The 27,606-nt window shown below is 40.3% G+C and overlaps 2 protein-coding genes across 2 annotated transcripts; one reads left to right on the top strand and one right to left on the bottom strand.

Moving 5' to 3' along the window:
* On the top strand, positions 1-12,846 carry LOC311052851 (5-aminolevulinate synthase, non-specific, mitochondrial-like). The gene is made up of 11 exons (XM_084068081.1): positions 1-131; positions 2,542-2,747; positions 3,491-3,661; positions 4,052-4,183; positions 4,713-4,935; positions 5,855-6,039; positions 7,877-8,056; positions 8,433-8,597; positions 9,089-9,357; positions 9,884-10,046; positions 10,958-12,846. The coding sequence occupies exons 2-11, from the start codon at positions 2,555-2,557 to the stop codon at positions 11,116-11,118; spliced, it is 1,842 nt and encodes a 613-aa protein (XP_083924207.1). The 5' UTR covers positions 1-131; positions 2,542-2,554; the 3' UTR covers positions 11,119-12,846.
* Positions 12,847-13,455: 609 nt separating this feature from the next.
* LOC311053246 (peroxisome proliferator-activated receptor gamma-like) lies at positions 13,456-25,457 on the bottom strand (the record flags this gene model as incomplete). Its single annotated transcript, XM_084068704.1, has 9 exons — positions 13,456-13,703; positions 14,194-14,698; positions 15,498-15,706; positions 19,768-19,906; positions 20,847-21,046; positions 21,730-21,973; positions 24,226-24,298; positions 24,965-25,259; positions 25,394-25,457. The coding sequence occupies 9 exons, from the start codon at positions 25,455-25,457 to the stop codon at positions 13,456-13,458; spliced, it is 1,977 nt and encodes a 658-aa protein (XP_083924830.1).
* Positions 25,458-27,606: the final 2,149 nt, after the last annotated feature.

Below are 27,606 nucleotides of genomic sequence, written 5' to 3' on the forward strand. Positions count from 1 at the left end.
GCCAGCTAGACACCGGCAGACTGACTCACTGTCTGACTCAGAGAATCATTCACTGAACTACAACAATACTGAGGACTCAAAAGTCAAGATCAATACCTCGGCACAGCCCAGAACAATTAGGAGGAAAACAGGTCAGCTACTACATTATTTGAGTGTTCTGAGAGGATATTAGCTTAATATCATAATGTAGCCTACTGTAGGCTACTCATTATATCAGTGGTGAGCTTGCTTACACAAGCCCGCCACCAGTCATCTAAACCTAATATGACTTTATGTGTTTATGATGAAGATAAATGTGTCCTTGTTTAATTTTTCAGTTATTCCCTCGCCTCAGCGTCAGTGTTTATGCTGATCTAGAACTGGGTTTGATTATGATGAATGAATATAGTTCGAATAGTGACGAATTGGTATTTCTTTTATGTGATCTTTGTTTGATTTAGTTCCTAGAACTAGTCTATTATGCTCAGGTTTCGTTTGATTTCTAACTTTCATGATTATACATTTTTATTTATCAGATTTTTCCCCCCAAGGAGTTCTGTCCAGGAAAGCAGCAGTACAATGTTGTAAGAACATAAAAACAAATATTAAAAGTAACATCAGTTTCTTTTAGTGCTGATTGGGATTACTTTATATGAGGTATGCCTATATTGTAGGCATATGAGAAATGGGCCCAGAAAATTAAAGTCTATTGTAGTGCTGGCAGGTGGGGCAATATAGCAATATTATAATATCAATATCATGATATGAGACTTGACATCATCAGGGATTTTGCATAATTGTAATGTCTTGATATGGCAAAAATGTTGTCTGCCTGGTTTTAATCACATAAGCCATATTTTATACCTTAACAAATGTCAACAACATGGTAAAAATTTGCAGATCTATAAGCTAAAGATACAACATGTGATCTTGTAGATCAGCTATTTTTCTTTTATGGAAAATTACAAAACATTAAGTTAGCGTCACAATATCGATATCAAGGTATTTGGTCAAAAATATGACATTTGCTATATGGCCCAGCTGTAGTATATTGACAATCCATTGAAGGCATGTTGTGACTACCATTTATGGCCACCGTATAGCTGTCAGCTCAGCTGACTGCAGACTGTGACCTTTCTCCCAGGGACAAGAGCAAGGCCTCACTTCTACTTTCCACACACCTGGTAGTTTTCACTTAGTATATATGTACTGTAGATAGCTCGATAGAAGTGTGTGTATGTGTGTGTGTGTGTGTGTGTGTGTGTGTGTGTGTGTGTGTGTGTGTGTGTGTGTTTGTGTGCGTGCGTGCGTGCGGCTGTGCACGCTCTGTCCCCCAATGCACCTCTGAGCTGTAGTTTTGTAATGTGGGAGGGGTGGGTTAGGGTTAGTGTAGGGGTGGTGGTGGAGGAGGGGGGGGTTTGAGGATGTTATAGCTTAATGTATCTGTTCTGTTTCAATAGAAACCAGATGGTTTTGCTTCTTCTTTGTCTTATGAAGTATGGTGGGGTCTGTTTTCCATCTCTTTAGTTGCATGACAACCCTTCAAGTGGCCTTCCCTTTTTCTCCTTGTCAAGGACAGCTGACTGCAGACACACTCCCTCGGGGAGGCTGCTTTGAACATTTCTCTCTGGTTTCAGTGTCCATACTGTGTCCATAGTACTGTATGTTATTAGTTCAGTATAGTATACATGCCATATGGTAGTTCTTTATAGTGCTCAGTCATGTTTCGCCAGGTGATGTTTTGCTGTACAGTCAAAGTGGAATGGGGCGTGTTCAGGTAACGATTCCCAATGGGAGACGAGATGTTTTGTACAAATTAGCTGTATTCATTGTGTCATCTTAAAGTTTTTTGGTTAAACTGTCTCTGTTGCAGATTCTATCGATAGATTGAAGATAATGAACTACGTGTGGTTGATTAACTGGATTACTGAAACTGATTCGATTTATTTTGAGGCTTTGTGTTTCTTTTATTTCTACTTTTAGATCCGGTTTCTTTTTTGAACAATATCCTTGTCATTTCATATTCTGTAATTTAACCATGGGCAATAGCCAGCTGTAGCCACATAAAAAACAACAAACCCACCACTAGGCGTTTCACCAACTAGTCGATTCGTTGTTTAATTATTATTATTTTTAAAATAAATCAGGGCAGTATATCTACGGCGGATATGCAGCTGTGGGACCTGAAACAATTGTTCTGTTAATATGCATCGATGGGTAATTGTTGTCATATACGATGTTGTACCTTCAGTGTGAGACGCTCAAACGGTAGACATGACTCCTTAAATTACACTGCACATACACCCAGGTTTGTCCCATCTGCATTATGTAACCCTTTACTGGTTGCATCTGAGATGTTTTTGATGAGAAATGAATGAGAAAAAAAATATGATATATCTCCACTACTTTATGTTAGTAGTTTACAACTATCCAATGACCCCGCACTCATGTAAATAGTTTACCGCTCATCAGGTTTCGCTCATCAGTCCACTCCAAGCACGCGTCGTCTGAAATCTCATTCTCAACCCGTCCTAAATGAACTCTCCCCTTCTTCTCCTGTAGATCATCACGAGCAATGGAAACGGTTATTCGCCGGTGTCCTTTCCTGACGATGGTTCCCGGTGCATTCTTGCAGCTGGCTGGGAAGTCGTCGTTGCTGGGCTGTGCCCAGAAGTGCCCTGTGATGATGGACCTGGCCTCCAGACCCTGCATGGCCAGAGCGCTCTCATCTTCAGCCTCTGTGTCCAGAGATCCTCCGAGAGATGACGGTCGGTTGAAAGGAGGATCTTTACAGATGAGAATAGTTGCACATAATTGTTTTAAAATGTTCACCTATAATGACAATGCCCTAAAAAGATAGCCAGATGTAATAGGTTGAAAGTGGCTCAAGTGCAGTGGTGGAAAAAGTACTCACATTTTTACTAAAGTATCAATGCTGAAATATAGAAATACTCTGTTACAAGTAAAAGTCCGGAATTCTAAATGTTCTTGAGTAAAAGTACAAAGGTATTGGCATGAAAATGTACTTAAAGTACCAAAAGTAAAATAACTCATTATGCAGAATGTCCCGTTTCAAGTTTCTTTGAAAATAGTAGATCTACAAGTTCACAATGCGTCACATCGCATTGTGAGCTTGTAGATCGGCTATTTTCAAATGGCCAAAATGCATATAGGGCTGAAGTGGTTAATGTATGTTTTATAATAGTAATCAAAATCTACAAAGTAACTAGTAACTAAAGTTTTCAAATAATTGAGTGGAGTAAAAGTACAATATTTGTATCCGAGATGTAGTGGAGTAGAAGTAAAAGTATTGGAAATTGGAAATACTCAAGTAAAGTACAAATACCTCAAAATTGTACTTAAGTACAGTACTTATGTAAATGTACTTAGTTACTTTACACCACTGTTGAAGTGATTATATTGTAATTACAGTACATGTGCAGTGATATACTGTCAAACTTAGGTACTGTGAACACTCTTTACAATTGCGTTTCTGCCCATTGTTCAATAGATCCAAAATGTCCGGTCCACTTGCCCCGTGGCCACCCCAACGTGCCCCCTGTGGACCAACAGCCAGGCTCCAAGTGCCCGTTTCTGGCTGCTGAGATGGTGCAGAGCAACACCAGCGTGGTACTGAGCAGCCAGGAGCTGAGGGAGGACGTCCAGGACGCCGTCCGCACAAGTAAGCCACGCCCACAGCTGGGTAACACGCTGTAAGAGTGGCGTGACCCTGTCGGTTATGTATGTGAACCTGTCAGTTATGTATGTTGTGTTATTACAACAGCGTTGGCTGTAGGTCGTTGGGTCAGTTACGTGTGTGTGTGTTTATTTGTGTGTGTGAAAGGTCACTGTTTTGAGCAGTACTAGTTGACCGGAGTCCCCCCAGGGCTCTACACAAAATTTCTTTCGGCTCACGAGCCGATCTACAAGCTCGCAAAGAGTCGAATCTTTCAAAGGTTCTCCTCAAAATAGGGATGCCAGGTTTCATGCGGTTAACCGCAAACAGCATCCATCTCCTGAGTAAATGCAGAAACTAATTTCCTCAAGTTTTCCCCCATTTGCTTCATAACAGAGAAAACGGAGGTGGAATCATCCGTAATGGAGCTGATCGAAGCGGACAAGGTCAACACAAGGACACAGAAAAACCTGCTCAAGCCGGCAGCTCCCAAAGTGTCTCATTTACTGCTGGACAACCTGCCTCACGGTAAGAACAGAACGCTAACCATACATCATTGTTATTCATGATGAGCCATATTTCCTCTCTGGAAAAGCAACACATGGATAATATCCATGTGTTGCTTTTCCAAAGAGGATACAGTATATTGCTCAAAATAACGTCATCCATCATATTATGATGGATGAAGTTATTTTACCAAAACAGTCAGCTCATTCGAGAGCCTTACAGTCAGCTCAAGCCTGCAACGCTGTGATACATTGTAAGTTTGTAGAACTGCTAACTGCAGCTAAAGATTATTTTCTTAGTCATTCATCAATACCTTTTCAATTAATTGAATGAGCGAGAACCATGAAAAGGTTTGACGTGAAAATAATGTGAATAGATGTTTTATAATCAATTAAATAGATTAGTCTGATTAACCACTAAAGACCTATTTATTATAATTATAAAGTTGTGCTGCGATGTACAACGTTGTTCAACTCACAATTTTGTACAGATTACAACGCGTCGCAACTAGTATAAATCAAGCACTTGTCTCTTCCTATGTATCGGACAGAGGCTGCTACCTTCCAGTACGACAGGTTTTTTGAGAGGAAGATCGACGGGACGAAGAAGGATCACACATACAGGGTGTTTAAAACGGTCAACAGGCGTGCAACAACGTTCCCCATGGCTGACGACTACTCCCAGTCTCTCCACAATAAGAGAGACGTGTCCGTGTGGTGCAGCAACGACTACCTGGGCATGAGCCGTCACGCCAGAGTCACCAACAAGATCATGTGAGTACCTTGTGAAATCCTCTGTGTTCATTTAACTCTGAGATAAGGGCCTCACTGTAGGGCATGTGAAGCTGGTGTTCCGTTACGCAGATTACGCATCATTTGATGTCAGCCCTGGTACCATTTGCAGGCAGGTGCTGAGCATGGGCCCTGCAACTTTGACTTCTGTCTTTGGTACCGTTGTGCAAATCTTGCCTGTAAATCTATGGTTCCAGTGAAGCAAGCGGTCTTGGGTTGTTGTCTTCCTTGTTGACTTCACCAGTCTCACAGAACTTGGTCCTAAGTTTGGAAATGGTACCAGGGCTGACACCAAATAATGCTGTCACTCTGCATAACGGAACACCAGCTTCACTTGCCCTATTGCACAGGCCTTAACCTGAAGGGACAAACGTGGCATCTTTCCATGGGGGCAGTGTTGCTGCTTGGAGCATACACAAACTCAACAAAGTTGCAGAACCCATGTTCAGGTGCCAGTCACTCACCTGTGAGGCAGTCACAGAGGATAGGTTGCTCAAAACAAGAGCGATTACCAACAGAAGCATATTGGGTGATTTTGTCAAGTTTCTTGGAGGCGCTACCCACACGTTTAGCTGTGTTGCTCATTCCACGAATGCTTTATATAAAACACTTTTTTTTTTAATTATATAAAACACAATACCAATTGGTATTATTAAAGGGAAGATATAATTGACCGAAGTTAAGTTTCCGAACTTTTTTGAGCAGTTTAGAAACTTTTGAAAGCACTCCGCTCAGCCCAAAGAAAGCGCTCTGATCAGAGCCTTTTAAAGGCGGCCACTATGTAGTCACCTTTTATTGGTAATTTCTCATAGGTTTTAATGTAAAATGGCGTGATGGGTAGGTGTCTTGAGATTAAAAAAAAAAAGTCTAAGTATTTTTCCTTTACTTTGTCTTCTTCAAGGGACACATTACAAAAGCACGGCGCTGGTGCAGGAGGAACGCGCAACATCTCGGGGACAAGCAAGTTCCACGTGGACCTGGAATATGAGCTTGCAGACTTGCACGGCAAAGACGCAGCTCTGCTCTTCACTTCCTGCTTTGTGGCCAACGACTCCACATTGTTCACTCTGGCTAAGATGCTTCCAGGTAAGACATGTAGTAGTAATAACAATAATGATAATAATAATAATAATAATAATAATAATGATGAGGAATAATTAGGGACAGGTCGATTTTTAAAGAAGGGTACCCCTGGAGAAAATGTATGTGCCCTGATCTAAAATGCCATGACCCTCCCTTTGACTAAAAAAAAAAATCAATGACCCTCCCAAAGTAATTAAAAAAAAAAGATTAACCCTCCCCGGCTATAGGAGTGTCACGATATATTGTCCCACGATATAGCCTATTATTATATTATATTTGTTATATTAGTGTCTATCTGTCCTCTGAAACAATGGGTTTATAGTTAGTGAGAACTTCACTTCTCCCTGAAGCTTGCACAAATGTATTTATTTGTGTATACAAAGCACTTTGTAATTGTTTTTAAAGTGCTTCATAATTGTTATTTTAAACTAAAGATGATGGCCAATGTTGATGATACATGAGAAAAGAACATTAATAATGTATCATATCGATATCATATGCCCAACATCATGTATGTATCGTGAAATTAGTGTTATCTTGACACCCCTAACCCTCCCCATCAAATACAACAATATGATATGTCCGATGTTTTGCTTTCCACATTGATTAGAACATTGCTGTATTACTGTAGTCAGTCTTGCTAAATGCACAGTGTAGTGTCTGTAGTGGTAGCATAATGGACTGTGTTCTAAACTTACATGTGGGAAACCCATTGAATCTCATAATTATTAACTACGGTGACTACACTGTTGCCTACATCATGGGTTTTCAACTGGTGGTCCGTGGAGGTATTGCATGTGGTCCCTGACCATGCATTTGGTAATGTAGGAAAGTGAAGATTTGTATTATATTTTATTTTATCGATGGTGGATACTGTTAATGTGCGTGACAACAGAAAGGAAATTCAACTCAAGGATGACAGTTTCACACACGCACACAGCATAGTGTGTATTTAAGGGAGGTTCTAGTACATCAAGGTAAATACTCAATGTTGTCAGTTACTTGGAAGTCGGACATCCGACTCTGAGTCAGACATCCGACTTCCAAGTAACTGACAACATTGATGCGTCATCATACATCAAATAAAAGCCTGTATTTACCTTGATGTACTAAAACCTCCCTTAAATACTTCCACAGAAATGGGAGGTAGAATTTCAAGGGAAACTGTACCGGTTTACCTGGTTGAGTCATCATTAGTAGGAAATGTGCCCATATCAATCGCATGTGCTTGCTTGTACTTGTGCAATTCGAAAATGGCCCCTGTCTAAGTCTTAACAATTAGGCTATCAATTATGGCCTGATGATAATCACATGCACAGAATTACTTCAAATGATTATGAATATCCAGTTATAAATTGGTCATTGTAACCTACCTGGTGTATGTAATTCTATGAGCAACAAAAACACTTAAAAGAGGATATCTCTGTGTTGGAAATTGGGATAATGCATCTCTCTAATATGCCTAACACCTTTTGAAGTGTTGCTTAATTGTTCAACCACCATCGTTAAGACGCTGAATAGATTTGACTGGGTCGTTCACACTTGCTGTGCGTTGATGGCTTGTTAACTACCGTCAGTGATTCTAAATAGACCAAGGTGTTACTGGATTTGAATCCTTCGTGTTAATACTTTTCACTGTCATAGAACCTAGTAAAATATAGGCCATTCATTTATGAAAAGAAAAATATGAAATATGCATAATGGTTTCTGCCTGACAGTATTCATTCATAGTGCATTTGCTCACTGAACTGCTCGATCAACAGTTCCTTGCGAAGACTGTTTTCTGTAATTATTCTCAGGATAAACATTTTGTCTGTGTCATGCGTCTTCCTCTTGCTAGGTTGTGAAATCTACTCTGACGCCGGGAACCATGCTTCCATGATACAGGGTATAAGAAACAGCGGAGTCAAGAAGTTCATCTTCCGTCACAATGACGTTGGTCACCTTCGAGAGCTGCTGGAGAAATCAGACCCCGCCACTCCAAAGATCGTGGCCTTTGAGACGGTGCATTCAATGGATGGTATGTTCACAATGTCTCCCAAAACGTGTTGTTGGAAATAAATCTTTTTGTCAAAGGTCTCTTTCCCACATATTGTATAGGAAAATCATGAGTATAACCCATTATCAATTAGCATAATAAATACTCGCATAATTGGACTTGGTGCCTGTGATCTGATGGAAATACTCACATTTGAAGGCTCTAATACACTTATTTTAACATCCTATATACTTAGTCGACCAGGGTTCCCCAGGATAGTATCCTTGGTTCAATTTCAATTTGGTCAGATGCACTACCTAGTCATCTACCAGCACACCCTGTATAGATTTTTCTGGCATACATTCATATGGGGGGTGATCTTTAATAAATGAGTTGACCCTGTGCTCTTGCCCTGTAGGAGCTGTGTGCCCTCTGGAGGAGATGTGTGACGTCTCCCATGAGTTTGGTGCCATCACCTTTGTGGACGAGGTGCATGCTGTGGGTCTGTACGGACCCAGGGGAGGAGGGATTGGAGACCGGGATGGAGTTATGCACAAGATGGACATTGTCTCCGGAACACTCGGTATGTTTGATTCACTCATCAGGAGCTTTCCAACATAGACACACATGTGTCTTTCAAAAACAGACCGAGTATCCAGTGTTTCCCAAACGTAGGGTTGGGTCGCTGAAGCGTATTCATGGGTTGCCTAGTAAATATCCAGTTGTTGTTTTAAAAATTATAATAATAATAACTTTAAAAATAAATCTCCAAAAGTTTTAAATAATGACACATTTTGAATTTATGTAATAGGTATCCTGTGGTGGAGTTAAATATTGACTGTTAAGGCTTTGATATACTTCCCTTGCGCGTGGACTTTGTGGAGTCATTAACCGAAAATAGCAGATCTACAAGCTCACAACGAGTCACACTGTGATGCCTTGTGTGCTTGTAGATCTGCTATTTTCAGTGCGCAACCCCGGCCCGCAATTAAGTATAAATGGCTTTAGGATCATTAATGTTAAATATTATTGTTTTTTTTGTCTCTCTTTCTCCCTCTCGTCTCCTCCTCACAGGGAAGGCGTTTGGCTGCGTGGGCGGCTACATCGCCAGCACCGCCGGCCTGGTGGACGCCGTGCGCTCCTACGCGGCGGGCTTCATCTTCACCACCTCCCTGCCCCCCATGCTGCTGGCCGGGGCCAGGGAGTCTGTCCAGGTCCTGAAGGGCGAGGAGGGCCAAGGCCTCCGCAGGAAGCACCAGCGCAGCGTCAAGCTGCTTCGACAGATGCTGATGGACTCGGGTCTGCCGGTGGTCCACTGCCCCTCCCACATCATCCCCGTGAGGGTAAGAGCACCCGGCCTGCTTGTTTAATCCAACATTCCCTGCCTATCACGTAGATCTACGTTAATGCAAATACAACCGTTCACTGCCAATCGCGTAAATCTACAAAAACACAGAACCAGGAGATAACGTGATCGAAAGATGTACTGCTCCATTCACTTCCTGGTTAAAGTATTTGGGAAATATTCTGTATCTCGGCTATATAAGCTAATAGCACGGCACTCTGTATGAGCTTGTAGATTTGCTATTTTAGAAAAACGTGAAACTTCTTGCAAATCTTTGAATATATATTTTTTCATTTGTAAAATGAAGCAAAGATTTGAGTTACAAATGTTCGCTTTAAAAAGTTTATATTAAAAGATTTGCTAATAAATAGCTGATCTACAAGCTCGTAGCACGGCAAGAATGCGACAAAAACAACTACTCCTTTAAGTGATTATACGTATTTGTCCATATCCTTTCAAAGTCTTCTAGTGCATGGTAGGTGTTGTGTGAATTAAAAGCACTATTAAAACATCTGTTTTGACAGGTGGCCGACGCAGAGAAGAACACAGAGATCTGTGACATCATGATGTCCCGTCACAACATCTACGTCCAGGCCATCAACTACCCCACGGTGGCCAAGGGCGAGGAGCTGCTCCGCATCGCCCCCACACCACACCACACTCCTCAGATGATGCACTACTTTGTCGGTATGTAATGAACGAATGATGAAGGAATGTATTTGTGTAACGGTTACAAAATGCCTTTACAGAACAAGGTAAACAAAAAAAAAAGAGCGGCAATGAGACCATAAAGACTAAAGTGATAAAACAGCAAAGTAAAATCAGATGCACTAAGAAAACGACTTTTTTTTCAGAATACTTAAAAGATGACGCTGATTTTGCTATCATTAGATCCTCATAGCCTATGGGGCCTTTTGCGCGCCTGGGCCGCAAAAGCCTGATCACCTTGAGTAATGAGGCGAGTTTTAGGAACAACCAGGAGCGCCCTACCTGAGGATCTATGGCTGCATGCACACAGGCTCACAAGGGACCAGCATATCTGTAATGTAACTGTATCTCTCCAGTCAAACTCAAACTCAAAGGTAACCAGTGGAGAGAGGAGCTAAGGCCTCTTTTTCCATAGTATGGGTGTGATATGGTCACATTTCTTGGTATTAGTTACAGCTGAATTCTGTACCAATTGGGAGACCAGAATATTGGGAATTGTCTACTTGAAATTAGTTTTCCAACTCTCAGCCAGCAAAAAGGTGTCCAGATACTGCAGCATTCCTAGATGTGCTTCTGTACTGGTCTCAAAGTATAGAAAATGAATTGTCAAGTATTTAGAACTCATTTTCGGTCAGAATATGTGTCTAGCTGCAGCAAGGTTCACGTAATTGTATTGATGGATTTTCATCCATAGTGTGCATAATCCCAGTGTTGGAAAAGCTACTCAGAAAATTCCTCTACTTAATACTCTACTACTGGAAATGGCTAAGCTGCTGCTAAACTGATCTTCTCAGCAAGCAACAACATCATCATACTATAGCATATAAATAAAGCTTAGGAGACTTGTTTTGTGTCCTCATTTGCATCCGTCTTCTTCCGTGTCTCAACAGAGCGACTGGTGGAGACCTGGACAGAGGTCGGTATGGACCTGAGTCCTCATTCGTCGGGAGAATGTAACTTCTGCCAGCAGCCTCTCCACTTTGAGCTGATGAGCGAGAGGGAGATGTCATACTTCAGAGGAATGAGTCACACCACGTCGGCGACGGCTTGAAGTCAAACTTTAAACAGCAGACCCCAGACTCCATCACGTCTTTCAACATATTTATTATTATACATGTGTCAGTCCTGTCAATATGCATTAATTATTATGTATCACCAATAAATGTCTGGGGAGGCTGCCTATTTGGTCAGTATCATGGTCAGTAGCATGGTCATTTTGTAAATCTGCCATTTTTGTATATATTTAGTATAAATCACCCTTAAGTCTGGAGTTCCAGTGCTCTCCTCCACAGATTTCTTTTGCTCAAGCATGAGGTTTTGGAGCAGCAACCTATATGTATTTTTCACTCAACCGAGAGCATCAGGTAGAAGAGATTTGATTTGGGTGAAAGTAGAGCAAAGCAGAGCATTGATGGCAAAAACATGCAGCAAGGTGAGTTAATAAGTAGTGTGGTAAGAAAAACATACTACTTAAGTATAGCTGGAAAAAAATAGAAGAAAATACCTAAAAACTAGAAAGCGGTAAATTCTGCTTCACATAAACATTGGCTAAATGATCTTGCCTCACATTGGACTGAGAGAAGATTATATGAAATAGGATTGCAGATTTAGAAGGAAACCAGAGAATTTGGGACCCTGTAATGGATTCTCTCCATTCACTAAAGTCCTCTTAATTGCTTTTCCATTGTTTTGAATTCTAATTTATTTATTTTGTTTGTCTATGTTGTCATTGTTTTCTTTCTTCTACATATAGCCCATTGTCCAGTGTGTGGTCCTTTCTATTTAATACATTTTAGAGGATTCTTTCATTTCTCCACAGGGGGGCATTGTAGGATTCCTTTTGATGGCTGGTGACATGCTGGTGACATGAACTCATTCCCCTGCCCCTCTGCGGAGTGGAGTGGATGGCTGCATCCAGAGCCTTACATTAGAGAGTTCCGCCACTGAGGGGGCAGAAACAGCGTTGGTCATGTAAACTGGAAATAGTTACAAACGCCCATAGACTCCAATGCATTCCGTAAACTTCTGGTTAGGTAGGAACGTTTAGTTGATACTGAAAGAGAAACACCTGCTGATCATTAGCCCTGGCACTGCTCACAATAGCAGCTTCTTCACATAAATGCTAATATAAAGCTTATATTTTTTGAAAAACTGAAGAATTGGCTTCCTATCTCTATATGCTAATGGGCAATGTACGTTTGAGAAATATTGGTCAACAACACACTGAGGATAAAAATGGACAGTGTGTCCTTCATTTTATAGTATGATAGTAGAGGAGGAGGATAGTGGCTTGGATGCCGTCTGTTCATACTGTATATTAAGATTGCGTCCGAAACCACATACTAACGTACTACAGTAGGCTATGCTATTTTCAGCCTACTGTTTAGTATCTATACTAAGCAGTACCTAGTGCTGTGACAGAAAAGGCATGTTGTGTTTGAGTGGGATTGCATAACTACAGACGCAGAAAGTGTTGTGGCTCATAATCACCACCAGATGGCAATATAAACCATATTTTAGTCATGTTTTAGTTTTTAGTTTATTAGTTTATTTTTTCCAGTCTTTTTTTCACAAAACTGAATACTGAATTCATCAAAACATTTTTTCCTATAAAAAAGGCATTGACTGAAGCCTAAGCTTATTACGTCTACCATTTTGTTATTTAACTTAAAAAGTATTCAAACATCAATTCATGTAACTAATTCCACTCGACAATACAATGTTAAAAAAACAAAACAAAAAAATAATGCTAATAAAAACAACAATAATAGCAATTTTGATAACAATAACAATTAATAGAAAGTTAAGTTATTTAACCAAGAATTTAATCCCAATAAGACTTCCAAATTTACTCTATATAGCTATCTATTGCTTTGTTTTTAAACAGTTATGCTGTTGTTGTCTTTGTTGTTGTTGTCTTTACTATTTAGTGGAAATAAAGCAACCATGTGAAATTGTTTGAGTGTAATAGGCATTGTATTTGTAATGTGACATTACTGAACCTACATAATAATAGTTGAACATAAGCATGATAGGCGTTATGTGCATACACTAGCCTATATTTGATATATCGCACCAAAAAAAGGAAAACTGCCAAAAACTATTTCCATATAAATATCATAATTTATGAGGAAGCGTCAGTTGCCATAGATTTGAGTTTGAGAGGTTCTTGCCCATCCCGCCTTGAAAAACACTTAAACCCCAGCATCGGTATTGTGGGGAAAGCAGAAAGCTTTCGCTGGAAATAGCAGATCTACAAGCTCACAATGCCACGCAACCGATCGGCTATTTTCAGCGAAAGCTTTCCCCACAATAACAGAAAACAGAAAATACACTAGTACTGAGCCCTGAGGGACTCCGGCTACCCATATGGGTTTTTTTTAAGTGGTTAATACAAGTCGCTCATGATCTCCTTCAGCAGGGGATGCACGCACTGTTCCTGCTCCGTCTTCTTCAGCAGGTGGATGAGGCTGACGTGGTGCGCCACCAGGGGGCGCAGGTCGGTCACCTTCTGCAGCAGCTTGGCAAACAGCTGTGGAGAGTCTGGGTGCAAGGTCTTGAGCTGCAGCTCCAGAGCCTGTAGCACCACGGCCTGCAGGTCCTCAATGGGCTTCACGTTCACCAGGCCGGGCCGGTCTGCACGTCACCAGGAGGGGGGTAAACAGGAGCATCTGTTAGTACCATCTGCAAACATTATTTCTGCTTTCCTGGTCCTTTCTATCTCTGTTCTTCTTCCCTTTGCGGAAAACTACAAATTATATGAGCTTTTCACAGTTCAACCTGTTCTTTTTTCTTTTCTTTTTACACCTGGAAACCTGTAGCCTGGAAACCAGATGAATCTGCCAGTGCAAAATTAAAAAAAAATGTCTGGCTATGCCAGGCTAGTAAACCTGTGCGTGTGGTATGACTAAAGTTGAAAATGAGTTGAAGTTCTATTCTAATGTATCATGTTGAACATGTTTGTTCAACTGGTGTTATTAGTGATACTAGGGCTTCACCATGGACTGGCAAATATGATGTGTAATAACTTATTACGCATCATATTTGCCAGTCTATGGTGTGAGAATTGACTGACTATCTCGGAATGATGTAAAAAATTAAAATAGGCCTATCTATAAATACTGACCTCCACTGAGCAGAATGACCGCCAGAAAGAGGGCCATGTCACTGTCGTCAAGGTCCAGCATGTTAAACTTCAAGGAAAACTCGAACTTGGGCTCCATCATCTCACAAAACGGTCTCCGCATGCTCTTCACGAACTCTCGGGTCATGAAGATCTGCCCGTAGGCGAAGAGCGTGCCATCTTTGTTCATGTGCGGCGCCAGCATGATCATGATGATCTCGATGGCACTGTGCTTCAGCAGGGTCACCTGATCGTTCATGTCCAGCTCCGCCCAGCCCGGGATGCTCTTGGCAAATTCCGTGATCTCACGCACGTTTTCGGCCTGGCGGATCTGGATCCTGTGGAAGAACGAGAGCTCCACCTCTCCTTGCTGCTCCTGGGAGGAGGGGTTGGCGAAGGCCGGAACAGGGGACAGCTCAGGTATCTGTTGGTCCAACGCTGGCAGCTGTCGGCAGTTTACAAAATATTGACCGGCCATCAGGCTCTTCATGTCATGGATTACGAATGGCTGGAAGGACAAGGACAGCATATTAGCCACTTGTCCCTATTCTGGGGCAAACATTCAATGAAAACAGCAGAACAGCTCACGTAGTGAGCTTGTAGTTCTGCTGATTTCGCCGAAGACATTCAGTGTAGAGCAAAAACAGGAGGAGGCCTAGTATAGAGCCCTGGGGGACTCCAGTCAACAAAGTCTATGGTTTAAGTGGTTAGTGGAGCCAAGAATCCAAACATATCCAATTATTGCTGAAATTGTACTGTATTACATTTTCAGAAAATATGTATACCTATACCATCCATATACAATTATGTCACAATATTTGCAATCTCAAAATATGTCTATATTCTTTATGAAGATACTGGCTTAAGTCTTGTACAGATTTGATCTGTTGCGTACCAATTAATGTTTTGTACAAATATGTGTGGTGGTGCACGATTAGAAAGTAACAGAGGGTGAAACCCCCTGTAGCCTATAATACTTCAAAGTTAATCTATTATTAATTATTATGATGAATTATTTTGATGAATTAGATATTTTCTTATCAGTTTCTTGTTTTCAATTATATATACACACTATAACAAGCATAAGAGGTTACTTGGCATAATATATTAAATAAAAATAAAATGTTCTATTCTTTTCTCAATAGTCCTATAGTTTACTTGCCCAGGTGTATACATGATGAAATTACTTCTCTACTCAAAAAACTCTTCATCACAATTGATCTCATTACAGTGTTGAGACTGATCTAGAAATAAAACTGAGCATATATGCCTACAATGTGAGACACAACGTTCAGCTCCTTCCTTACCGTGCACCCATGGGACCTCCCGGCCAGGATGGCTTGAGCCTTGCTCTTGGTCAGTGGGAAGTGTTTGTGGTAAGCTGTGACCAGCAGCCTGGCCAGGGTCCTGAGCGCCCGCAGGTCAGCGGCACACTCTGGCATGCTGGGGTCCACCTCCAGGTATTCAGCCAGCAGCTTTTCCCTTTCCACCTGGGGCATGCGACCGAAACGGATTGCTGCGAATAAAGCCAGAGACCGGGGTCAAGTTTATCAGCGATTCCCAGTGGTGTACAGTAACATTTACACAAGTACAGTACAATTTTTAGGTATTTTTTACTTTACTGGAGTATTTCCAATTATCAGTACTTTTACTTCTACCCCACTACATCTTAGAGGCAAATATTGTACTTTTACTCCACAACAATTGTTTGAAAAATGTAGTTACGAGTTACTTTGTATATTTTATTTGTGACGGCCCTGCCCCTCTGCCTCACTGTTGGCTAGCCGGCAGCCTTGGTGATTGCCAGAGGGGAGCAGGCCGTCAGGCCAACTTGCTACACCTGGGGTTATGGGTGTGGCAGAGTATAAGGTCCTCTCCTTGAAACTTTTGAATATCTCTCCATATCCTCTCCAGAGCCTGTCTTGAGTGCCACCTGGCCTGAGTGGACTCAGCCCTTTTGTTTAGTTTTGCACTTTCTATACAACACTCACACAGCACACTCCACACATTCACACACTGCATACATAACTGACTACTGACTTATTCACACCTCATTCCATTCCTTTTGTTTATTGCTTTATTTCTTAAGTTATAGTCAAATAAATATAAATTTAAATGTTTGCATCATGTGTGGACTCATGTGTGGACTCCCGGACGAGTTACATGGCAAAAGAAGGGAGTCCACACATGATGCAAACATTTAAATTTATATTTATTTGACTATAACTTAAGAAATAAAGCAATAAACAAAAGGAATGGAATGAGGCCCATAACCCCAGGTGTAGCAAGTTGGCCTGACGGCCTGCTCCCCTCTGGCAATCACCAAGGCTGCCGGCTAGCCAACAGTGAGGCAGAGGGGCAGGGCCGTCACATATTATTATTACAAAACATTAACCACTTCAGCCCTATATACATTTCGGCCATTTGAAAATAGCCGATCTACAAGCTCACAATGCGTCGCGATGCAACGCATTGTGAGCTTGTAGATCTGCTATTTTCTGCAAAATATTTTTTGACATTTTACACCTTTAAAAGCTTGTGAAATGGGACATTCTGCGGAATGAGTACTTTCTACTTTTGGTGCTTTTTTGGTAATTTTTTTTTGATACCTATACTTTTGTACTTTAACTCAAGTCAATTTTGAATTCCGGACTTTTACTTGTAACAGAGTATTTCTATATTGCAGTATTGATACTTTTCCTTGAGTAAGAAATTTGAGTACTTTTTCCATCACTGGCGATTCCCAAGCTGTGTGCTAGGGGCCCACTGGTGGACTGTGAGGATATTGCAAGTGGGCCCCCAAATAACTGGCAAAACACTCATATTTTATTGATGACATTAATTATACAAAGCAAGTCTTTTGCACACCTACGAAGGCGACAGGTGCGTATAGAGAAGACCAAACGAGGGCCCCAACACACTGAAAGAAAAAAACTCCCGCACACTGTCTTCAAACGCAATTTAAAAAAAAAAACAGAAGACAGCGTGCAGGAGTGTTTTCTTTCAGAACCTAATTATACAAAAAATAATGCTGTGTCAAGTGGTCGGATGGATCATAAAAGGTTGGGAACCACTGTCATTTACTGGAATCAATCATCGTAGGGCCATATTGATTTGAAGGATCCTATTGTATAAACCCCAGTTAATCTTGAACTAATCAGGTTCCCACTGTTGCTATGACCATGGAGCTTGAAGACTACATGCCATTTTTTTGATTGAAATTTTTATTAGGCAAAAAGAATGTAAAACAACACAGTTACATTTATAATACTTTTGTCTAAAAGGTCCGGCCAAAAAAGTCCTTGCGGGCTTGTTTCCATTGGGGTCCTTGAATTAATTTCATAGACATATATAGTAGCAACCAAATAGTTCAATAATCAACATAAGAATACAGAGGGGGAAAAAAATACCATTATGTACAAAAAAATATATATACAAAAAAAAAAAAAAAACATTAGAAAATAAAATAAAAAGTATGTACAAAAAAAGGGGGAGGGGGGGGGTCGTCTGTCTACAGGGAAACTGGTACTAGCTCCTCTTTAGGCCTCCAGAAAGATGAGTTTTTAGGGCTGTTTTGAATGAGCCCAGCGAACTGCATTTTTTGAGGGATGGGGTTAGACTATTCCATTCCTTGGTGGCAGTGCTATAGAAGGAGAATTTGCCCATGTTTGTTTTATGGGTGGGTGTTACCAGATTATTGTTTACGCTCCCTCTAGTTTTGTGACTGTGGGTGTCACTAACTTTTTCGAGGTACTTATACAGATATGCGGGTATAGGGGGCATTTCGGGCAGATCTGCATTTACAATTTTGAAGACCAGTCCCATTTTTAGTTGTATAACCCTGTCTTCCACCCTGAGCCAGCCTAGGCTGGCAAAGTGAGTGGGAGAGAGGTGGGTCATGGGCCCCAGTCCGAGAAGTAGTCGAATCAGTTTGTTTTGGGAGGTTTGAAGCTTAGTCTTCAGTGACACTGAGGTGTTGGAGTACCAAGAGGAGCTAGCATAGTCAAAAAGGGGCTGAATCAGGGCCCCCGAGAGGGTCCTGAGTGCCTGAGGGTTGACAAAGGAGGAAACACTGCCCATAAATCTGGTTCTCTGGTTTACTCCTTTGAACACCTTTGTTGCCATGCTTTCACCTGACAGGTGTTTGTCAAGAATACATCCCAAATAGGTAATCTCTTCTTTGCTAGTGATGATTGTGTCATCGACTTTGACCTTGAAGTCATTTACCTTCATTTTACTGAGGGAATGTTTGGTCCCAAATAGGATAGCGTTATGTAATCAGCCATGCAGGCTGATTACATAACGCTAACTGAACAAAGAAACTTTATATCAATTCTCCCACTGGAATCAGCACACCTGATCGGAGGACATATGGACCTTCACAGATTACCCATTAAGACCTGAGGCCGATTCTACAAAATGTCTTCTAAATCATTTTTTGGAAAAAACGTATGTTACTATGTCAGTGGTTCTCAAACTGTTTCAAGTCATGTCAAGGACCCCCAAAATATATATGTATTTGACCACGGACCCCCATCTCAAAATATGTTGTTCCAGGGACCCCCAGGAGCAAAGATTTGAGTTACAAATGTTCGCTTTAAAAATATATATATATTCAAAGATTTGCACAAAATGTCACGATTTCTCAAAAATAGCAGATCTACAAGCTCGTATATCTGCTATTTTTGAATAGCCAAAGTGTTAAATAATGCTTTTTTAGCTCAAATCTAAAAATGACACAGATGTGTCTCCAGGTCTTAATGGGTTAATAGAAATGGTCAAATCACTACCTGTTATTAAAAGAGATTAATCACACTTCATCAGTGGTGGAAAAAGTACTCAAATGTTTTACTCGAGTAAAAGTATCAACACTGCAATGTAGAAATACTCTGTTACAAGTAAAAGAGTATTTCTACATTCAAAATGTACTTGAGTAAAAGTACAAAAGTATTGGTATCAAAATGTACTTCAAGTACCAAAAGTAGAAAGTACTCATTATGCAGAATGTCCCATTTCCCAAGTTTTCAAATGTATGAAATGTATAAAAATATATACATAGAAAAAAAAATAGCAGATCTATAAGCTTGTAGATCGACTATTTTCAAATGGACGAAATATTTACAGAGCTGAAGTGGTTAATGTATGTTTTGTAATAATAATCAAATTCTACAAAGTAACAAGTAACTAGTAAGTTTCAAATAATTGTAGTGGAGTAAAAGTACAATATTTGCCTCTGAGATGTATTGGAATAAAAGTAAAAAAAATACCTCAAAATTGTACTTAAGTACAGTACTTGAGTAAATGTACTTCGTTACTTTACACCACTGCACTTCATGACCCGTGAAAAGAGAGTATAGGCCTGTGTATCTGTTATGTAACAGTGACAATGACAATTCAGGCTATACTCTGCCTAGAGGTCTGTGCAATCTGCCCATTGCAAAGAGCAAAGATCACTCAAGTGTGTAAGATAAGATAAGATAAGATAAGCCTTTATTGAGCCAGAGGGAAATCTGGAGTGTTGCATGCACAAAACCCAAATCACTTATAATAATAATAATAATAGTGTGCCATTATTACCGTCATGCGACATTCCCACGAGGAGGCATTTCTGAAAGCGACAGTACTGGCATTTGTTTCGACTCTTCCTGTGAACGCGGCAGTGAAGGTCACATCGCTCATACACCAGTTTTAACCGCACGGTCCTGCGGAAGAAGCCCTGGGGGAACAGAGAGGAGACAGACTTCAGAATCTACAGAAAACATAGGCTTTCATAAGTTGTTGTTCTTTTACCATTATACATTAAAGCAGCACTATGTAACTATGTGTCTTCTAACCCGGATTTGAACTTGGTTTCCTGCTTAAGTGCTGACATTTTTACCATTGAGCAGAGACTTTATTCAAAGTGTACACCTTAAGTACCATTTAATGACTCACAGTCAAACAAGATGAACATATACAGTATTGAATCTTGACCATCAGGTCAGAATTCATGTCAGATCTTGTGTCTAGGTGAGACATGACCTTTGACACGATCTAAATGACTCAATAGAAGAGCAGGGAGACTAAATACAATCACCCCAATTGTAAGTTATATTGTATTAACATACTCTACCATACAGATTGGACAAATGACATTTTATTCATTAAAAAAATACAAAGTGAGGCTTTAACTCTAAAATGTTGGTGGAATGTTTTGGTGAAATCTTATTGGTCAAAATGAATGTCCATATACATGAAACAGCAGTCCATATACATGAAACAGCAGTCCAGAAAGCAGTAATATTGTATTTCTGTTGTTTTTGTATATGGGGAAGTGTCTTGTGCTATTGTACGTTGTATTATTGTATTATGTATTACGATGTGGTGTTGTGTTTTTGTAATATTGTATGTTTAGCCATACTGACAGCCTATGGCACGCAAGGAATTTGCCCTTGGGGGCAATAAAGTCATCATCATAATCATACATAACATCATATAGTCCTCCGGTACCAGTTGTGTAAAGTACATTCACTCACTCAAGTACTGTACTGAAGTACAATTATGAGTTAAGTAAATTGAGTAAAAGTAACCCCTTAATTCAACAATAATAACAGAGTATTGCAGTATTGATACTTTTAATTAATTAAAACAAATATTTTCCCACCACTGTCCAGTACCTTGCAGCCTTCACATGCGTGGACCCCGTAGTGGAACCCAGAGGCCTTGTCTCCGCACACCCTGCAGTCTATGTTGACCAGCGAGCTGCCTGCATCCGTTGGGATGACGGGGGTCTTGAGGAACACAGGGGGGGCTCTGCTCTGACAGAGACCGCCGTCCTGGTACGGTGGCGGTGACTGAGGCTCCTGTTTCACTGTACCTGAACAAAACAGACATTCGTTTCATTGACTGGGGCCCCCCAGGGGTCCAACCATGGCCCCCAATAATATATATTTTTTACCTCTTCACCAAATCTCTTTGCAGGACAAATTGCAGATCTACGAGTAGATCTGCTGTTTTCGCTTATAGTTAGCCGCAGAAACGGGACGCTAGGGCAGTGGTTCTCAACTTGTGGGTCGGGACCTCCAAATTGGATCCCCACATGGTTTTGGGGGGGTCCCCAGATGACAGTGAAGTGACAATTTAAGGACTTTAAGACCATTACTGCATCCAAAGTAATCAACAAACTATACTATAAAAAAACTGCTCAAACATTGGCCAAATTGTCAAATAATATAAGAAAGAGCCAAACATTGGGAAAATAGCCGATCTACAAGCTCACAACGCCTATTTTCACAATATTATCTATGGAACCGAATCATACAAAATCGAATGCCTCAACTCAACCCTACATTCCAAGTGCTTATCAGGGTGGGGGGGGTCCTCAAATATGATTATTATGGGGGGGGGGGGGTCCCCAGTTAAAAAATGATTTATTTCGGGGGGTCACGGCCTGAAAAGGTTGAGAACCACTGCGCTAGGGTTCATGTGGTTATAAGCAAGCTCCCGTCACAGGACAAACAGACAAATTGATCATGGAGGAATGTTTGACAGTGAACTCACTGTAAAACTGACTGGAGGAGGTGTAATAGGGGTCAGTGTACGTGGATGTTCTTCCCATGGTCGGGTCGTTGCTGTGGCTGGGCGGCAGGTAGGAGGCGTACGGGTACTCGAAGGGGAACTCCGTGGCAGACTGGGGCGCCGCCATGTCATACGAGTTGAATCCTGCATTATTCGTCCTGGTCACGTCGTATGGGCTGAACCCAAAACCCACTGACCAAGCTTGTCGCTGAGTGTCCACCATTTTCTACAGGGGGACACACAACAGAACTGATGATCGTGCAAAACTGGACTGCACTCTTTTCTGCTTTGCGAAATCATGCATGTGTAAATACAGATACAGCATGTACTGTATGTGTGTGTGGGTGTGTGGTCCAAGGGTCAACATACTGTATGGCACCATCACCAATTAGACGCTTAAAGGGGTATTTACAACACTGCTGGGGTCATTTTAGCGTCCACTCTGGCTTTTGAGTGCACCCCAGAGACAATTTAAGTTTCTTGATTGAGTATTCATTTTATCAGAAACGCTCCCCTCCCATATGAGCCCTTTGAACTTCAAAATCCATTTAAACCATGTTAGACTAATTTAAAACACTGCTTCTGGTGACTGATAGTGTCCTTCTAGTGCTTGAGGGGGCTGTGTGTTTTGATTACCTTTTTCAGTTTAAAAAAAAATGAATAGATATTTCCATGAAACAAATAAAAATAAATGGAAACAACTAATTGAAAAAACATTGCCCCTCACCCATTAGAAGGACAATATCAGTCACCAGAAGCAAGGGTGTGTTTAACATTGTTCAACAATTAAGTTTGAAGTTCAACGGGCTTATAGGAGGAGGGCATGTCTGATAAAATGAATATCAAATATCTAAATATTGAATCAAGCCACTTAAGAAACTGTGTGGGGTGCACAAAAAAGCCAGAGCAGATGTTAAATTGATCCCAGAAGTGTTGGAAAGAGAAATACCCCATAACTATTGTAATTTGAAACTATACAAGTTTTAGGCCACAGTCTTTCTCACGTGCAGATGGCAACATTTTACATTTTACTCATCCTGATGAACTGGCAAAGGACACTGATGCTTATGTCAGATCTCATTTCTATGTCATAATAATACATGACAGTTGAGGATTCCAGAAGCCTATCCTCCTGATCACTGATTAAAACTATTAATGCTCTTAAATGGATAGTGATCTGATTATGCCTAATGCTTTCACCAGTTGGTTGTTCTACAATAATTGTTAAATTAATATTATATATTTGTTTAAGAAAATGTAATAATGGTCAAACAGCAATACAGTGTATCTTATAGTATCTTAAATAGATCTCCAAGTCCTATTGTAGATGCCATACTTTCAGAAACAATCAGAAGTGAATAGAACATAATCTAGTGTGCTACAGGAGTTATTACGGAGCATAGGATAATGAATAGGGAACACAAATCAGACTACCAATTTACGATAAACTTTCTTTAATCATTAACTTTTCTTGTGTAGTCATTCAAGATTACAAACCTTTGTCTGGAACCAAATGTCCAAGGAAGTTTATGTTGTTTTTCTTCAGAAAATATGCCCCCTTAAATATGTCCTTAGTTGTTAGGAATGAAAAACATTTACATGTAATGTTTCTTCCTATGGCCCCCATTTGAGTGATACAGGCAATCATCAAAGTTCTGTTCTTCCTAGTAAAGAACCAGAACCGCAGAAGTCCCTCCCTCTCACCTCATACGTTGGACTTTGGAGTCGCAAGAGGAAACCCAGCGTCAGTCCTCTCAGGAATGTACAGTTTATTGGCTGAAGGCAGGAATATATCATCTTTTAAAAACGCTATAGCTGCTGTCTGTGCAGGGAATCTTATGTAAATGTAAAGGTTACAAAATATTCTATTCGCAACCGAGAGCCTTTGGGCTATTTATTATGCAGAGCCAAAAGAGAGGGGAAAATGCAAAAATGTCCATATTGGTGCAAGTTGTTTTTATTACTAAAAATACCACCCAAATAAAATACATGCATATCATGCCATAACACCCAAACATCAAGAAGGCAAAGCAACCAAGCTACAACTACCAAATTACAAATGCAAAAATGATCTTTGGTTCCCTGCAGAACATTGTATAAGTGTATGTACTGTAAGTTGTAAGCTTTCCATGCTATTGTAATGACTTCAATCGATCAACTTGGCTATCAATATCAGCCAGCTTAAATTTAAATACTTAAGTCAAGAATACATAAAACATTATGCACATATACACCAAATCTGAATGGACACTGACATCACAGTCTGATCAAAGTTATGCCATTGGTACTACAACATAGTAAAGGTACTGTAAGTAAAGTATGCATGGTTTTCTATGTAGCCTACATAAGAAAACAGGAAGATGAAAAGTGTTGGCTGAATTAATTTGCTTAACTAAAAGCGTGCGTAGTTCAAGATGACTAGTCAGAGAACAGACTTGCAAAAGACTTCCTTAAGGTGCGAATGGTTTCGGCGTTCACCGTATCCGCACTGGCCGCACGAAAGAAGGACACATCCCTTAGTCCGAAGGCATTGCTCAGGGACTGGGATTTACTGAAAGATAAAAGAAAAAGTAAAAAAAGAACTATTGACGCGAAACAAATAGCCTCACAGATGTTCGTGTGGGCGATATGTATTCTGTATATCAAAGTATAAATATCTGGACTTATAATAACTCAGTGGTGGAAAAAGTACTCTTTTTTTTTTTTTACTTAAGTAGAAGTATCAATACTGCTATGTAGAAATACTCTGTTACAAGTAAAAGTACAAAAGTAGTGGTATCAAAATGTACTTAAAGTACCAAAAGTAGAAAGTACTCATTATGCAGAATGTCCCATTTCACCAGATGTATAAAAGTTATACAAATCTTTTGAAAATAGCAGATCGACAAGCTCACAATGCGTCGCATCGCGACACATTGTGAGCTTGTACGGCTATTTTCAAATGGCCGAAATGTATATAGGGCTGAAGTGGGTGATGTATGTTTTGTAATAATAATCAAAACCTACAAAGCAACTAGTAACTAAAGTTGTCAAATAATTGTAGTGGAGTAAAAGTACAATATTTGCCTCTGAGATGTAGTGGAGTAGGAGTAAAATTATTGCAAAGTACAGTACTTGAGTACATGTACTTTCCACCACTGAAATATCTGGACTTATAATAACTACTAAATTGAATGGTATTCATTTGAGTACCAACAGCTGAAACCATTTTCCTCACCTCAGCGATGGATGTGCTTGTGTCTCCTGCTGTTCAGTGCTCTGAGGTGGTACCTCTCTGTGATGCTGGGCTGCTGGCTCCAGCTCAATGGACCCAGGTTGTTGTACCGGAGGCTGTCTCTGAAGAACCCGCTTGGCAGGTGGAGCCGGGCGGACCTCCGTGTCCTCTGACGTCTGGCACCGGGACCGCTGTGTTGCCGGGTCGAGCCCTGGGCTTGTGTCCTCTGCGGGAACTTTGGTAGTCAACTTTGGAGCGGGCCTTTGTGAAAGCAATCCCTGGGGTTCCGATGACCCCCCTAATTTCAGTACAAGAAACACTTAATGATAGATTAGATATCAAGGCATCTTTACTATGAAGGCAGGACGGAGAATCGTGACTTTAGATTTAATGTCAGTTGATTAATAAATAGCAAGGTTATATTTTACTCACAGTTCACTGGTTTATTCCTCAACGGAAATGACAATACAGGACTGCCGTCCGACAGTGACACCATGTAGGGGAGGTAGAAGCAAAAAAATGGAAAACACAAAAGCAAAGATACAATACTGCTATTCCTCCATGCATTAGAAGCCATGAAATGTGGGCGAGCAATCATGCTGTTAATTTTTATAAAAGCGACCATGACCAGCCATAACTGTCAGTTTTTGGACAGGTGGCTGTAGTTTTCCACATTTCCAACAGAATATAGTTGAAAAAGTAAATATTTTTAAGTAAATAAATTCAGCCTTTTTACGTGTTTTTGTTTTTCTTTGGTTCTCTTTTTTAAATATTCCTCAGAACAGAATCATAAAAAAACACGGTGAGACAGACCAAACGTATATTGCAAAGTAAGCTTTTATTGCCAGTGACATGAGGGAAATATCCATAATGGATTTTTTTCCACATATTGTATTCTGTTCTTGATTTTAAAACAGTCCAACACCAGTTTTAAAAGTACAGTTATTTAGTAAACTACCATGGTCCTAAATAGTTACAGTCTTTGAAAATATACAGAACCTCCATATGGACACAATGACCAAATAATAATACCTAATTGGTCAACAAGAATCAATTGAATATTGAAATTGAAAGTGAAATTGAAAGTGAAATTGAAAGTGGAATTCCAACCAAAGTTCGACCTGGATTATTGTTCTATCTTTCCCAACCATAGAGACCATATTCTTTGGCCAAATCTAATCAAATTATTCAGTTTAAAGGGCAGACGGTCTCTACTGTACTATCTAGTAATTGCTGTTAGCTTTAGTCGCAGACTTCACTTCCTTGTTTTGTCGATGGTTACTGACACATTTTACCCCATATCAGTAACTTCTGAATATTTAAAATAGCCAAAATTGGAATCAATATAATGCATTTACATTCACCAGGCAACTGTATTAAATTCTGAATCTGAGGTTGAAAATTGTTGGAAGATCACTTGTAAAACGTTTAATTTCTTCTCAGTCGTTCGATGGAGACATGCTCTGAAAAAAGCCCTTCTTCTACAAGCTCACAACGCATCGCATCATGACAGATTGTGGCCTTGTAGATCAGCTATTTTCGGTGCACGGCTCCAACATATGACGGCGGAGCAGAAATCTGGCTTAGCCTGTGCAACTATTTTAGACCGTGGTATACATCTGCGCTATCCTCCGTTTGAAATCAACGTCATGGCATATTTTCCTAGAAAACAAAACAACACTTCCATGAAGCCTCAGGCATGGCTTTTACAAGGTTACTCTCACAGACATAATGGCAGTTAATACACCTTGGAAAAGAATTGCACACAGAGCTTGCGGTACTATCTAGAAACAAACGGTGGGAGAATGGTACAGATCTTTTTTTCTTCTTTTCTTTCTTTTCTTTTCTTTTTTTTTTACAGTTAACATGGTCTATTTAGTTGTTAATCTTATTATTGTTATATTAGCATCTTATTGGATTGATACATTTCGTGGCCTCCTCAAAAAAGCCACCCGATCACAGCAAAAGCGATTTCATGTGACTCCACCGTTTAAAAAAATAAGCGTCCAACAATCAAATGTGGGGTGACACATTTGTGAATATAGCTTTATGAATAAATCATGGAGGAAGATCCGATTTTAAAAAGCATTTAAAAAGAACATCGAGTAAAAACAAATCAATATTGCACTCTCCATCCATCAGCTCACGGGAGGAGCATGATAAGGCAGTAACAGAGGCATGCCTCGCTGCTGGCACTGTTGTCACGGCAACACCACAACGATAGCCGATATCCAGCATAAGGATGGCGGTGGTACTGTAAGATCAGAGATTTTTTTTGACATCTGGTGTGGTGGTGTTTACAGCTCAAAACGTCAATGCAACGTTTTGAGGACCGGTGTTATTATTTTTTGGTCTCTCCACGCAAACACAGAGCCAAAAGATGAATCACTGAAATGGTATACTATTTACAGCAGGAGGATATATATTGGAAAAAATAAATAAATCAATAAATGTACAAATAAAAAAAGCAATGTATTGTACTCTTCCTGCCATCTCGTATCAGAGCTTCTCGGCGTGTAACAGTCCTCTCCCGGATATTTACTGGAGTGCAAACAAGTGCTGTGTGTAAATAATTCAATCTTTGGCTCAAAAATTGCACAAATGTATTGAAGTTGTTTGAATGTATGTATGTATGCAGCAGACCC

The sequence above is a fragment of the Gymnoscopelus microlampas genome (assembly GCF_963454915.1).
Source record: "Gymnoscopelus microlampas genome assembly, chromosome: 10".
Lineage (NCBI taxonomy): Eukaryota > Metazoa > Chordata > Actinopteri > Myctophiformes > Myctophidae > Gymnoscopelus > Gymnoscopelus microlampas.